The 16,025-nt window shown below is 49.2% G+C and overlaps 1 protein-coding gene across 1 annotated transcript in view; it reads left to right on the forward strand.

Annotated features, from left to right (window-relative positions):
- The window catches only part of FLT1 (fms related receptor tyrosine kinase 1), a 176,805-nt gene that overhangs the window by 136,886 nt on the left and 23,894 nt on the right, over positions 1-16,025 (forward strand). The window contains exons 18-21 of the mRNA XM_086714524.1: positions 3,277-3,409; positions 8,285-8,389; positions 12,066-12,179; positions 12,935-13,023. Coding sequence (XP_086570650.1) covers positions 3,277-3,409; positions 8,285-8,389; positions 12,066-12,179; positions 12,935-13,023 — 441 coding nt within the window. The remainder of the gene's footprint in view (positions 1-3,276; positions 3,410-8,284; positions 8,390-12,065; positions 12,180-12,934; positions 13,024-16,025) is intronic.

A 16,025-nucleotide genomic window follows, 5' to 3' on the forward strand; every position in this document is an offset into this window, starting at 1 on the left:
GAGAGGAGGGGCGAGGGGCTGTAAAGCCGGGTGAGACAGTAAGAAAGGTAATCTGTATTCTGGAAGTAAAAGGAAGCCTGGGGGGGCGTGAGGGCGAGGGCGGGGAGGGGTGTTGTTCAACAAAGGCAGGCAATCCTAAGTGTAAGAGATTTGCGTCTGGAAAGAGAATTTTGGCTGCTGTGAGAATGGACCAGAGGAGGCAAGAGTGAGTAGAGAGGAACTTTCGCCGAAGACTTTATAGGAGTCCAACTAAGAAATGATATGAGCTTCGTCCAAGTGATTAGGATCCAGAGCTATTTCGCAGGTAAAACAGAACTTGAAAAGCATCAAGGAGGCCTCCTCCATTGCTAGAGACTTGCTAGAGACTTATCAGCCCTTATTATCGTGTCATGTCTTAGGACAGGCTTTTTTATGTGGTGTCTCCGGTAATTCTTCCAAAAAATGCGAAGAGGTAAGACATACTATTATTCCCGTTTTATAGAGAGAGAAAGTGAGCCTCAGAGAGGTAAAATAACTTGTCCAAAGTCACAACGCTGGTTAGAGTGGGAGCTGAGTTTTGAACCAAGGTCGTCCGACCTTACCTAGACTTGTAACCAAAACCAACAAGGTGTCCTTCATAGCCGTTGAAATGAGAGGCGAGGATAGCAGGCGTCCTCCGTGGTGAATAGGCACCATCAGGAGTCCGCCGTGTGGAATGATGGGTTTTGAGATGTGACAGCTAAGGCCACACTGCTTTAGAAGGAAACAGAGGCCACACAGTGGCATTGACAGGGGAGAGACATCATCAAGGGAAATGGACCAAACTTGCCAAATAGATTAGACCCGCCAAATCTGGAAGGCCCGTTCGGAGGCCACAAAGGAGGGACAGAGAGCAAAAACTTCAGAGAAAGTGAGGTCTAGGGAAAGAGTTTGAAGGTTGCAGTTGGAAGGAAAGCAGCAGAAAAATGCAGCCCACCACACTCCTCCCCACGCCCCAGATTAGGGGAGGAGCACAGAGGGGCAGAGTGGAAATAAAACTGGAAAGGTGAATTGGGTCTAAATTGAAGATGGCCCTAGTATTTCTAAAAATCTGAAACCTTGAGTTCAATACGAAAGGATGAGAGCAAGAAAGGATTCTCTCTCCAGAAGGGAATGCTTATAAAATTTGAAAGGTGATTAATTGTAGGAGGCAAGGAGATACAAGTCCTCAAAAACTATTTCCATGGGGTTTCTCTAAACCGCAAGTGAATTCCTGGTTGATACGGACTGGACGTTATCCTTTTAATCCCCACCCTGCAACAGGCCAGTGTTACAATTACAGCTAATGTGGATCATTGATTGATGCTTACTGTATACCATGCCTTGTTCTAACAGCTTGGCATGGATTATTTCCCATCATATTCACAACAGCCCTAGGAGATAAGGACTGTCATTATCACTATTTCACAGATAAGGAAACTAGGTTGAGAAGGGTTAAGCAACTTGCCAAGGTTATGTGCTGGTCCGGAGTTGATCTGTGACTCAGATCCGGCCCGCCAGCCTCAATGCCTGGCCTCTGAAAGTGCTTAGCCGTGCAACCTCCATGCCAAACACCTAGTAGCTGCTCAGTGTTAGTGTCAATCGAAAGAGTAAATATTTGCCGACTAAGGTTCTACGATCCCCCTCTCCTCAACCACTTGTGTGGTGTTGCCTCTCACCTGCCTGATTGAGATAAACCATAAAATTCCATAGGTGCCAGATGGGGAGATTGTCTCTCTTTGCCCGGCCCCTTGCCTCGCTCTCAACACCCCTCCCAAGCTCCCCACGCGCTCTCCGGAAAGTGAGATGTCCCTCGTTGGGCTCTCGCTGTCCTGTGCCCTTGGAAGATGGGAGATTGTTTCTCGTCGGATTGTTTCGACTGGACATGGAAAAGCGTACTCATAAAACCTCTTCCAGCGGCTTCTCTAGCGCACACCCGGCACGCTGGGATAGGGGTTTGTATTCCTTCCAGTCTTACAGACCCACACCATTGTCCGACAGGCTGGCCCCTACAAGACTGGCACCGATGGCAAATGTAGCTGGTGACGAATGTGCTCCACATCCTTCTCTGTTTTCCCCTCGTCGTGGAGGCTGGGCCAGTCTTTCTGCTTTGAGCGATTTGTCACACATTTTAGTGATAATTCCTGTGAGTAGGAGACCGATTGCAAGTGATGGATGAGGTGAGCTGTGACAGCCCAGGGCAGGGTGAGTTAGAGCTGAAGAATGTGGGCGAGCGTGACATGGTGTGTATGGAGAGGGTGTCTTCTCTCCTGAACTCTGGTCCTGCTGAGGGAAGGGCAACGCAGGACGGGCCCGAAACTCATTGGAACGCAGTTTATGCGACTCCTCGGCGAGGCTGATCAAAGCCCACCTTATGTGGGCAAGCATACTTCCTTTCTGTCCTGCCCACAGAAATGCCATCATCAATTCTACACCGAATGAACAGGCAGTACACCCACTGCTATGACTCTAAGACACTAAATGCAAATCCACTCATCTGTGATCTGAAATAAAGGATATTTTCTGGGCTTGATGTGCCTTGCCAAGATAAAATAAGGGCCTGAAGGGAGACACCCGCCTTGTTTGACGTCCTACTGATGCGAAACGCGATCAGGACATGGCTGTGTTTGAATCTCAGACCCAATTTACCCCTTGGCCTTTGAAATAATCAACTTCTGTTTCTTATTGGAGGTAAATCTTACTGTGTTCTCACTGACGGACCCTACAGTTTTCCCGGGCAGCTGCAGCAACCAAGGGGCCAGGACTTCTGAGTAGATTTAAACACTTCACAGGAAATATGCCTCTTAACTGTCCCAGGGCTCCTGGGTTCACTTCGCCATTCTTGCAAATGCTGAAAAGCCTCAATCCCATTTGTCACCTTGTGACGTATGCTCCTGCTTGTGCAGAATGGCCATGGAGAGGTATTTTCAGTCAGTCGTTTGGAATGACGTTTATGCTTTTTTGGAGAAGGACTATCATATGATAATTGTCTAAGAACAAGCACCCAGGTCACTGGAGAACCTGGGCGCGTGTTATGTGGGCAGCGCGGTGAAGCCAGTCTACCGAAAAGCCGCGTGAGAACCGTAAGGGCTTGTTCAGTGGGAGTTGCACACCCAAGTGTGACGTGCGTGTGCGTATGCAGAGGGGTCTTTCTGTATCCAACCACACGGTTTCAACGAGTAGCAGGTGTTGCCAGGTACTGTTTTAAATTGGGCATCCGGGTTTTTGTTTTGTAAGTTGTTTCCTTGATAGTGACGTCGCGATCTCTTTCTTTCTCAGTCTTCCTCGGAAATAAAGACTGACTACCTATCGATTATAATGGACCCAGACGAAGTCCCCCTGGACGAGCAGTGCGAGCGGCTCCCTTATGATGCCAGCAAGTGGGAGTTTGCCCGGGAGAGACTCAAACTGGGTAATGTGTTTGTTCAACAGATTCCTAAACGTGCAAAACATGTGGTTTGAGGGCTGCAAAAGTCAACGAGACTCAGGTTCTACCCTCCAGCTGCTCACAGACTAGCAAGGGAGATGGGCACTGGGGTAGATAATCCTAACAGTGCTGGGACAGCAGTACAAGGGGACAGGGCACCTGCTCCTTCTCTGAACACTTTCCCAGCACCTTCTCTGAGCAGCAGACACCCGTCCAAGCCGCGGGGGTGCAAAGGCGTCTGAGTGTCTTGCCTCAGAGGGTGAAGGAGGCAGCCACAAAAGGAGACAGGTGAAGGGCAGAGATGAGTTCCATCAGGAAGCTTACAACTACAGGCACCCTTAATGACCTTTTGGGGGACTTAGAAATTTGTAACCTAGAACACAACTCAAGATGGCAAGGAACAGTCCAACCAAACCTTTGGTGAACGCGTCGGTGCCCTTGAAGGCTGTGGGTCAAAAAACCCCTCTGCACAAATCCACAGATTAGATACTCTGAGTTTTCCTGGGTGTTCAGGATGTCCAGACAGAGAAGAAAGTGCTAGGGGTCATTAGCGTCTCAGGTTTGAAGAGCACGGGCTGTTGTTTCCCAGGTAACATAGATGCTGTAAACATCAGGCAACCGTGCTTTCCCTCAGCGCGCCCCCAAGTCCCCCCCACCCCTCCCAGCTCAGACATCACAATGCAAATCGATCTCCAGCCCTCAGTAGTACAAAACAAAAGGGGCCGCGATTACTCTTGCCCAAAATTTTTGGATAGTGGCTTCTGAAAAATTTCCAGTCGCTCTATGCGTGCCAGAATCATTAATAATTGGAACTAGGAACCCAACTCGTGGACCCAGTGTTCCTGGATCTTGTCACCCTCGGCAAAAGAGCCTGTTGTTTTAAATTCAACTGCGTTGCCTCCCCTCCCCCCACAGCTCGGGCCTTGAAATGATTCCACTTAGGTTTCTTCTTACATGAGAAAGAATACTTGGCCCCAAGAGTATGTTCTGTTTGGCTTGGGGAAGAACATTGGAAATCAGTAAGAAGCTGGAGAGACAGGCAAAAGCCAGCAATGGCTGCTGATGGGTGGGGGGGTGGAAATATCAACTGAATTTAGAGTCGTTAAGGGCAGGTGGTACATAAATGAGTTCCTTCTGCAAGTCTAAATTATATGGCAGCTAGCCCAGCCCCTCAGTGACCTTGGCAAGGAACTGAGATAATTTTCCCACAACCGTAAGCCATTCTCAGGCCACGTTGCTTTCCAGAGTTATTAGTCACCATCAGACATGCTTCTTCCTGTATAGGACAGATGAGCTGTTCATCCCATCTCTTCACTCCTTCGCCTGGTATCTATCCCTGTGATCTATATCACACTGAGGGACACTGCTAATCCTTCCACCAGATTTCCCCTGGGGCTCTGTGGGTTTAGATAATCCCGTTTCAGGAGATTCTCCTTGCTGAAGACCTTTCTTATGGATCTCTTCCTTCCTGGAGATGCCAGATGTCATGATTTGGCTCATGTGGATGGGAGTGTCTTTGATGGGTGAGAGAAAGGGTGTCAAGTCAGCTCACTGTGTCTTTCAATGCAGAGTGTGGCTGCAAGGGCCAGAAGAGGCTCCCCCTACTCGCATGGGGGCAAAAGGCCCAAGATTTTTTGGTTCGTAAGCCAAATACATGACAGAAAGTAATCTGAAGTAATGTCTGGCAAGTGAAAGTAACCAAGATTCTGTCTGGATGGATGGAGAGAAAAAGCTGGTTTGATGGGCAGAGTTATAATGGGGCTATAAACACACACAGAAGAATACACTGTGTGGGGAAATACACAGACAAGTCGCATCTGATTTTTTTCAGCTCTGTGGACTCTGTCGGTAACTATTAGCAGCGCTGTTGAGAGAAGTCGGAATTTATGGTACCTGATAGATGCAGTAGGAGTTTGGGTCAAAAGTGCTGCTCTCGTTGAAATTCCTGAAATCCAGGAACAAAAGGAATCTGTTTTGTTAGTGGTTCCTCGCTAAACGTCAGGGAGAATTCAGCCCTTACCATTTTATCACAGGAGGTGGGATAATGTCGGACAATGCATCTTCTACTGCAAAATAAAGTCAGCATTGCCTAATATAGGCCACAACACAAGGAGTCTGGAATTTGCAAGTGGATGGCGCCTGGGCAGGTGTTGCCTCTTGGAAGACCAGCTCTGCGTGGCAGTGGTGCCTTGCACCCTCCCCGGAGTGTCCCCGGGGCCCTGGCCGGTCAAGGACATTCTTGGAGGAGGTTCCAATAGCCTTTCATTGTATGGCAGCGACCTAGCTCTTTCAAAGCCAGTCGGTGGCATTTGGGTAACACCGAGGAGGATTTTAAGGGAAAAGAAGGATCAGGCAAGGTCAAGCCTGGCTCCCCTGAAGCTGGAACAGTGGGTCCGCCAAAGGATTCCGAGGCCTCAGATGATCAAAGAGCCCGTAATAGCTTCATGCTGTTTTATGAGGCAGCAGTCAGGCTTCCGAGAGAAAAGATGGAAAGGCCGAGGGAAGCCAAGTGAGAACGAGCTTATTCTCACTGACAGAAGCAAACTCCCCAAACACCAGTGAAAATGAAGTGTGCTGTGATGGCTAAGGAGGGAACGCGTGTGGGCTGAGGCCGTGGAAGGGAAAAAGGTTCTGCCTGCCCCCCAAGCAGCAAGGGTCTTCACAGTACGTGGAGAGGTGTCCCTAAGATAGAGATCATCTTGATATTTGTCAGGCTCGGGACACTTTTCCTATTAGACGGTAGAAGGCACTGCGGAAGAAACACGTTCTTTTGCCCTGAAACAGCAAGGGGCAAGCCTTTAACCAAAATACACCGATCTTTACAAGTCTGGAGAAGGTAGCCGCTGGTACTCATTCTGTACGTGATTTCCACGTCCCGGTCCTGCAGGGTCCACCCGAGGCACTTTTATTTCAACCTAGAGTCCCCATCCTGGTCTACTTCATGGACAATTTTAGCTGAAGGAGGAAGCAGAGACTCTGTCCCTGTCCATGGTGCGCACTCTAGGAGGAATGACCTTGCCCCGTCGCTGCCAGGGGCATTTTGACCAGAGAAAAAGCAAGTCGCGTCACCAATGTTCCCTCCTATCTGTCCCCAGGAGATAGATGCAAAGAGATAGCGACAAAGAGCCTCTTCCGATTACACTGGCAAACGAATTTTTCCTGTGTCCTGACTAGATGGCCTCGGGGGATTGGTAGTGAGCGGAAGACGCTAAGCAGAGGCAGGGGGAAGTCACCTATGTGACTGAGTCATCGTGCCTAAAAGTATAAAGTTGTAATGTGATAAGGAAGCAGGCAAACTTCACAAGAATCTTAGAAACATAACACGCAGCTGTATCTTTTGGGGGGAAGGGATTGGAGTATAAGGACGGAAGGTTGGTTCGTTAACTCAAGGTGCCTTAGCAGAACAGTCAGATAAAGAGGACTAGGCTGAGGGAGGAGGGGTCGTGTTAAATTACCACTCTACCTACCGGGATTTACTTCTTTTTTTTTTTTTTTTAATTTTTTTTTCAACGTTTATTTATTTTTGGGACAGAGAGAGACAGAGCATGAACGGGGGAGGGGCAGAGAGAGAGGGAGACACAGAATCGGAAACAGGCTCCAGGCTCCGAGCCATCAGCCCAGAGCCCGATGCGGGGCTCGAACTCACGGACCGCGAGATTGTGACCTGGCTGAAGTCGGACGCTTAACCGACTGCGCCACCCAGGCGCCCCTACCGGGATTTACTTCTGACCAGAGGCATTCTGTTGGCTATTTTTTCCCTAACCAAGAACCAAACAAGAGTGACTTCTTTGGTTCACTCTTCCTTTTGCCATATCCTGCCTGAGGTGTACTTTTTCTCCAGGCTGTATTCAGCTACCTGTGTCCTGATGGTGCAAAAGAAAGTGGCCTGATATAAAAGGGGACTGAGGTATTCCGGGGGGGGGGGGGTGTGCGCTCTTCACGGAGCATCGCCCTCACGGTCTCTGACCCATTGGGGACAGGCGGGTTCCTCTAGTTACCCGTGACTGCTTTGAGCATCTCACAAGTTCCCAAATCGCTGCTCTTCATTCTGCATTAACGCACAAGGGGCCTCCTCTGCACCGAGCGCTAAGCTAGGTCCTGGGAAGATTCCCACGTGGTAGATGCCCCTCTGAGTCAAGTGGTCTCATTTCAGGGTGAGGAAAGAAACGTGTTAAAACAGCTGTTATGGCATAACGTAACAGGTCCCACGAAAGAAACCTTACTCTACTGCATTTGGCAACCATTTCTCTGCAGCTTAAACAAATTAACTACCAGTGGTTGGTTGATAGACTCGTGTGCTGAGCCACGAAGGCCTGTACATCATGTAAGGACATGTTAGAATATCTTGGCTGGCAAGAAAGTCTGAGAAATGACTTAGTGATTTTTTTGTAGCTATGGAGCATTATGATAACCAATAGCAGTCACCCCCATTCTCTGTTTTCTTCCTTTCTGCTGAAAACAGATCAGAAGAGATGACCTTCAGAGGCAAGAAAAGGGGCTTAGGTTAAACAAAGGGAGGTCTTGGTAGTAATGTCATTAAACAATGGAAGAGACCCCCGCCCCCCCGGGAGGATTTGGTGAAGAGGAAATTGGTCACCCACCCACACCAAATGCATCCTAGGGGCCTGGCCTAGCTGCAAAGGATAACGGCCCCTCAGAAGCCCCGTGAGGAGGTGGAAGAAAGATACCCCAGAAGTGTGTCCCTTACTTTGACTCTTTTGGGCTCAGTTTGTTGGAGATTCCATTCAAAGCTACACGGCTCACATACACACATAGGTCAAAAGGCACCTTCTTCCCGAAAAAGACTTGTCCTCATCCTGCTGGCTTCGCAAACAAATCAATGTCTTCTTTTCATTGCAGGCAAGTCGCTCGGAAGAGGGGCTTTTGGAAAAGTGGTTCAAGCGTCCGCATTTGGCATTAAGAAATCCCCCACGTGCCGGACTGTGGCTGTAAAAATGCTGAAAGGTATGGATGCTGTAGTTTGGCTTTCGGCCGACCCACTAGATCTCCGAAACACTGGTACACGTTAGCTGTGGCCTGGGAACAGACACAAGCTACTTCTGCCCAGGCCACACCACTGTCTTTACTGCTGGGAGCCCCTTGGCTTCGGGAGTTTTCTGTTAGGCCAGCAAGAGCGCTGAACCAACCCTGTAAATGAAACCATCCAGCACTGTCCACGGGAAAATGATTTCTGTCACCTCCAAGATCTTTCTCCTCTTACATCTCAGGCTCTAAACTACCAGGGATTTAAGCTCACTGTAACCACGGGTTCAAGATTTTGGAGGGATCCACTAGGACATTCTAAGGGGAAATCAGCTGTGGGTTGTAAATCCCAGCGGCTTAGCTGGGGCTTGACCTAACTGTAAAGTGAAATCGTGAAGCCGGAATAATTGAGACCGCAGAACTCTGAACTGTGTGATAGCGTCAGGTCCCAAACACAATACATTTCCTCTTTAGAAATTTACATAGACGGGGGCGCCTGGGTGGCGCAGTCGGTTAAGCGTCCGACTTCAGCCAGGTCACGATCTCGCGGTCCGTGAGTTCGAGCCCCGCGTCAGGCTCTGGGCTGATGGCTCAGAGCCTGGAGCCTGTTTCCGATTCTGTGTCTCCCTCTCTCTCTGCCCCTCCCCCGTTCATGCTCTGTCTCTCTCTGTCCCAAAAATAAATAAAAACATTGAAAAAAAAAATTAAAAAAAAGAAATTTACATAGACGGATAGATAGATAATCTTTCTGGTGTTGAAAGACACAACCACTCAGAGAAGCCCCGGGGAAGTAGGGCCAAATCGCACGGTGATTCGTGATCACCCGCAAGACAGATGAAAATGAGAATAGGGGAAAGCTGTATAAATCAGACATCTCAGGGATGCAGATGTCTTCTGAAGTATAGAAAAGACTTCATTTCCTCACTCGTGATGGCATTTTTATGTTACTTCAACTCGTGTTGAGATTCTTTTTTTTTTTTAATGTTTATTTTTGAGAGAGACAGAGACAGCACATGAGCGGGGGAGGGGCAGAGAGAGAGGGAGACACAGAATGGGAAGCCGGCTCCGGGCTCCGAGCTCCGAGCTGTCAGCACAGAGCCCGACGCGGGGCTCGAACCCACAGACTGTGAGATCGTGACCGGAGCTGAAGTCGGACGCTTAACCGACTGAGCCACCCGGGCGCCCCACTCGTGTTAAGATTCTAAAACCAAAAAGTAGGCCTGTTGCAGGAGCCCCAGGCAATGATACCTTCCACCTCAAAAGGCTGCCCTCGTCAAGCAAAGGCTCTGATAAAAACCCTCCAAGGAACCTGACAGTTCTGCCCTGAAAGCAGCCAGGGAAGGAGTCTCAAGGCCCACAAATCCGGACTTTTGTTCAAAATGGACTGCCCAGAGGATGGCAGACCTTTCTGTGACATGCCTACATTCCAGCATGCCACCCCACACCCCGTGGCCCAGGCTCCAAGAGAAGAGGCATCAATATGCCCTCGTGTGAGAAGGCACCAGACTAAGTGCTTTCATGTATTAGCTTGAACCACAGGAGATTGCCATTCCTCTTCCTTTTCTCTGTGCAGCCTTGTGAGGGAGATATTATTTCCCCAGTTTGCAGATGAGGAGACATGGCCCAGAAAGGTTAAATCACCTCTGCAGGGCCCCAGAGCTCCCCAGGGCAAAAGTAGGGGTTTGAGTGCAGCGCTCTTACCCCCCCCCCCCCCACCATGGTGCTCCAGAAGACGGGCTGTCTAGACCCGACCTCCGGCGGCCTGTGGCCCCCAAACCCTAAAACGGCCCTGATCCCAGTTATGGAGGCAATCTAATATCCACCCTTGAGCTAAGTTGGGACTCCATCTGGAAGCGTCTGCTTCCTCAGCTTGTCCCATTTCCCTGCCTACGACCACACATCATCGCCAGCAGAGATGGTCTTGTGCGCGCACTCGTCTGTTGTGGATCCAAGGTAACACCTGCCTGGGGATAGAGCAGTCTGAACAAGAGAGCTGGGTTTTCCCCTGTGCCAAGGGGGCATAAATGCCTGGAAGGATTGATGAGTCGGAGGAGGGGAATTCTGACTTGAAAAATTTGAAAGGCCAGCAGAACGTAGTGTATGTAATACAGAAAAAGCATACGCGGTGTCTTTATAAAATGCTTATCTTTTTAAAGCCATTAGCCTGGATTTTAAAACGATCGCCAAATCACCCACTCTGTAAAATCCCCCCAAACCATTTTCATTCAGCTTTCTTGCTTGAATTGGTTGGCCATCTGTTTCTAGGAGAAATTGAAAAGACAGAATGTCAAACAAAGGCCATGAGTCAGAAGCTCTTTCAAAGTTCCCTGGAGCAGAACCTTTAACCTTTTTGGGCCTTATGCCCATGTCTGAAATGAGAAGCGTATTCACGGTGTTTATTTTTCTAACAAATATTTGTTGTGCGTCTCCTGTTGAGCCAATCCCAACCCTGTTGGGAAGCTTCTAGAGTTTATCTGGTTATTAGTTAGAAAATGATCTGAAAATGATTTGTGCTTACGAAATACCGTCCACATCCTTTGGCCATTTCCAGGGCTGTTCTACAGACTTACTTGCACATGTGTAGAAAGATTACACATTGGCCATCTACTACAGTGTTATTTGTAATGGGAAAAAAAAAAAAAAAAAAGAAACCACACACGAAAACAAAAAAAAAAAAAAACTGGAGGCCGTTCAAATGCCAGGAATGCTATTAATCAACTAACAAGAATTGGAAAAGTCTCTGACACATTAAAAAAGCAAATTAAAAAAAAAAAAAAATATATATATATATATTTTATGACTCATGTAAACAAAAAAAGACCTTTATGTGGGTATATATGTTTGTAAATACATAGAGAAAGGTCTACCTAGGGAGGTATGTGGTTGGAGTGGCTTTCACTTTTTACTCTATATACATCATATTGTTGGAATATTTTACAGCAAGATTGTAGGACTTTATTGTTTAAATTTTGTAAAGTCTTACGGATTAACCAATAAGAAAGACCAAAAAAAGAAAAGAAAAAACAGACAGAACAAACTTAATTTAGGCTTTAGACTCTGCTAATGCTTAGACTGATGTTGTTTATCTCTGAGAATGGAGTTGAAGGCAGATGCTTATGGATCCTCACAATTTGAGATAACCCTGCAGACTCTAGGGAGGAAAAGGTTATAGGGAGAAAATAACACATGCAAAGATGTTTACAGAAGTGGCCATTCCACTCTTGCAGACCCCTGGTGCTCCTTCTTTGTAACTCTTCAAAGAGGGGAAAGTGAGAAAAAGAGGGGAGGTGTGGGCACATCCCCTGTCTGGAAGGTTCTTGCTGCGCCTGGTTCTGCAGAGCGGAAGCCTTTGGAAGGCGCTTTCACGAGGTGCCCAGCTCTGAGTCAGCGCATTGCTGAGCAGACCAGGTCCACCAAGAGGAAATGCCCAGTGACTAACCCCACCACTGCTTCTGGGGCTTACTGTAATCAAAAGGATGTTGGCTCAGGAGGGAGGGAGTAATGAAAACAGTCTGGAGACCTGGCCCTTCTGCAGAATGTGGGGAAGTTAGTGAAGCAACCGTCTGAGCGTTGGCAAGCATGGGGGGCAGGAATGCCGCCTCCAGCGGAAAGAGCCCCATTGTCCTGTCGCCTTGACTCTTCCTTGTTTCTCACACAGAGGGGGCCACGGCCAGCGAGTACAAAGCTCTGATGACTGAGCTCAAGATCTTGACCCACATTGGCCACCATCTGAATGTGGTCAACCTGCTGGGAGCCTGTACCAAGCAAGGAGGTAAATGAGAAGGAGGGACCGCTCCCTCTCTCCATTCACATCCTAAGAGCAGAGTCTGACATGTAGCTCTTTCTCCTCGTTCCTCCTGAAAAATAGCCTCTCAGGTCAGAGGAGACAACTTGTCCACTTATAGAAAGGTGCCCCCATCCTAGAAATGCCTTCCCTGTACAGTCAATTGAAAGGTTCTAAACAGAAGGATTCCCTTTTAGACCCTTCCCGTGGGCTCCAGGTCAAGTGAAGGGCATTTTTTCTCTCAGGACGTGGCCAGAGCTGAGGTAATGGACAGAAGGTTGAGGATTCCTTGAAGCTTCCCATAGAGAAAGGAATCACTCCTGAGAGGATCTCAGGAGGAGGCGATGCAGGGGACAACCAGAAGGGCCATTCCCTTCAGACAGGTTTTCTCCACTGAGGCAAGCAGCCGGGATAGGGCAGTGGGGATGACTGAGGACTCCAGCATGTTCCTGAAGACCTTTCGGTCTTCCCCTATGCAAGGTTAGTGCTCGCGTGTAGATGTGTGATCGCCGCTTAAGCCAGAAAGAAAGATGCAAGAGACCCGTGCACATGAGTGTTATCTAAGCTCAACAAAAGGAGTAGAGGTGAAGGGCAGTTGGGTCGACGTACCCGTTCCGAGGAGCCGTGGGTACAGACAGCAGCCAAGAGCCGGGAGGCTCCAGCTAGAGACCCAGCCGTAGCCGGCCGCGCCTCCATCACCGTGGAGAACTGACAAGTGATAAGCCATCTGTTTGGACCTGCAGGGCCTCTGATGGTGATCGTTGAATATTGCAAATACGGAAATCTGTCCAACTACCTCAAGAGCAAACGAGACTTATTCTTTCTCAACAAGGTAAGGAGCTTAGGGTTGGGAGGTTTAGGCTATAGCAGCTTAAAGCATGAGAAACCTCTGTTTTTCCACGAATGACCAAGCTTAGCACCCAATCTCTGCTTTGTTCCTTTTTTGAGTTTTCCTTGCATGCTAATATGTCACACTTTTTGTGGGCAGTACAGAGAATAGGTAATCCCAGCATGTGCAGCGATAGAGGTTAAACTTTAGCAGCCATCTACCTAAATACCTATCTAAGCATCTTGATCGGTTTTTTCCTCTCTCTCTCCACACGTACACACGCGCACGCACACATCACTTGGTGACTGGTTTCTTGAAAGGTGATGGCAAGTATAATTGTCTCCATTTTTTTAGAGAAATTAAGGCCTCAATCAACTGAGTGACTTTTTAGTGAACGAGAGGCCAGTGATGGAGCCAGAGAAATCATTTCCTTCCCTTGCTCTGCCCTGACTCTGCCTTCCCCAAACCCTCACCACGCACGTCAGCTCCGCACACACACGGAGCCAGCCTGACGCACTAAAATAAAGCTACGTAACAAAAGGGACGCGAGGCTTTAAGTCCTGAAGGCAAACAAAACTTAAAAGATTATTGAATGGCGGAGAGGGTATAATAAAACTTGGCCGGGGTGACCCCTTCCCCCAGTGTCATGTCCTTCTCTGGGCTGGAGCAGCTGGGGAAGCAATAGTTCAACATTATTAACTGATGATCAGCAGCATTGGTGATGAGTCTATGCGGGGTGGTGGTTTCACACGCAGACTCTGGAATCATACATCCTGTCCGTCTCCACCGCTCAAAATCTGGGACCTTGGACAAGTTACTCAGTCCCTCAATCTCAGTTCCCTCATTTATTCAACGGAGGTAATAACAGAACCCAACTCATGGCACTATTGAGGGAATCACATTTGTTTTATTGAACTACGCATTCCCAAAGTGTTACCTATCCCTGTCATCACTGGCCCACCGAGATAGAAAGATGAGAATCCCACTGAATGCCACTGATGTGTATGACGGATAAAGTGCCACACCTCCAAGAATTACACCCACCTGCCACGTGGACAGGCGGATAAGAACAACCAGACAACTGGCCGATTCTCTCATCCCTCCAACTCTGACCCAACCAAAGACATAGGTGGTCTACTTGGAACCATATATACAAGAACATAGTGTTCCCGGTTTTAAATCACGCGCTCTAATAATTCGAATCTTGAAGCTGAAGGGGTACCTCACTGGCTCAGTAGGTAAAGCCTGTGACTTTTGACCTCAGGATCCTGAGTTCAAACCCCACGTGGGGTGTAGAGATTACCTCAAACAAAGGATCCTGAAGCTGGAAAGGATGCGTGTGGTCAGCTAGTTCACACGCTCCCATGAGAGATGTGCCCAGAGACGTCAAGTGATTGGCTTACGATTCGCTTGACTTGTAGTGATTTAGTGATTCACCCTCCAAGAGGTGAAGTCGGGAAGAAAAATCCCAGTTCTCTGGACTCCCCCATGCAAAGCTTTTTTTGTGCCCTACCAGCATATACGGGGAGAGGGGGGAAGAGCAGGGGGAGAAGGGGCGGGGGGAGGGGAGACCAGAAGAAAAAGGGGAAAGTGGTGGCCTGGGCTGAGAGCAGTGCAAAGTCCCTTCAGTCCCGAAGTCCTGGACTGGCTTCAAAAGAACTAAGGCAACGGCACACCCCAGGGACCCGGGCAGGGCGGGAACGTTCGGGTCTGTGCATCCTTTGTTTGGAAAGCTTTGCTTCCTACTCTGGCTATTTTTAATGAGTCGCCTCCCTGTTGGTGGAACTTCGCGTTTTCGTGGAAAACACATGTCCGTATTTCATATTCGGAAGGTAAAGGAATATAAAGAGAGAGTGAAGGGAAAACCCGAAACGGGATGTTTCATTTTCCAAACGGATGCCCCAGGATCGTTGAATACTCTTTGTAATAAATGTCACCGTATTCTGCCAGAGTCCCGAAAGCTCGGTACCTAGACCTTTATTTATTTCACGGAGGTGGTTACCAATAAGCAAAGCTGAGTGGAGCATAGATTGGGAGTCAAGGAGGGGGTGAGGCAGCTCGAGTTTCTGGTCCCTGCAGACCCAGGTGCCCAGGCTGGGTCACCCCTGGGAGGATGAGGAAGAAGGCTGCCCGGAGAGTGTTGCCGGGGGCTGAGCCACGAGCAGATCTGTTGAACCCGTTCCTCCCCATACCCTTGCCAGTGCCGCTGCCCCCGCTGCCTGTGTGTCCCCAGGAGAGGCCTTGTAACCAAGAAAATGTCAGTCCCCGATTGAGCAGAACCAACTCTAACTGCCTCCGGGAGACACAATAACAAGGAATTCTAGTTCACCTGTTGTCAGGCACTGGGTACCTGTGCTGAGGCCTTCCGACCCGCCCGCAGTGCTCCCTGGCCAGGGGTCAGGAGCCCCGTACCCCCCCCCCCCCACGGAGTCTGTCCCCCTCCGTCCCCCCCCCGTGGCTCCTTCCTCTGGCGGCTGTTTACTCCCACTGCGCCCTCTAGTGGAAAGATCTCTCCTACTTGGTGACAGTTCTAGGAAAGGCCACGCAAGGCTGCCTGGCTAGTTGCCCCCGCACCGGCGAGCCGTGCAGGTGCGTGAAGGGACCCCCCCACCGAGCCCAGGCCCCTCTCCGCCCCTGGGTCGGTATAGCCAGCTAGCATCACCGCGCCAAGGTACGCACGACACGAGCACATCGCCACAGGGTCACCGGGAGCTGAGCCTGCAGTGTCCCGGCTATGAGCTGAATTCCCAAAGACGCTAGAAGTATTTTCTGGTTCCACGTGAACACCCCAACCCGGCACCTCCTTTCCGAGGAGTCCACCTACACGATAAGCTGATGGAGCTTTTCCAGTGAGGAAAATGGGACCCCCAGAACCTAGGTAATTTGCCCAATATCACATGGTTAAATAGAGGAGCCAGATTACAAACCAGGGCGTGGATGTCCAGTCCAGGATGAAAGGCCTTTTCTGCCCTTATTAGGATCAAACTGTATCTTTGCTCTGAATG

Source organism: Puma concolor, chromosome A1, assembly GCF_028749965.1.
Source record: "Puma concolor isolate L17-30 chromosome A1, mPumCon1.1.hap2, whole genome shotgun sequence".
NCBI classification, from domain to species: Eukaryota; Metazoa; Chordata; class Mammalia; order Carnivora; family Felidae; genus Puma; species Puma concolor.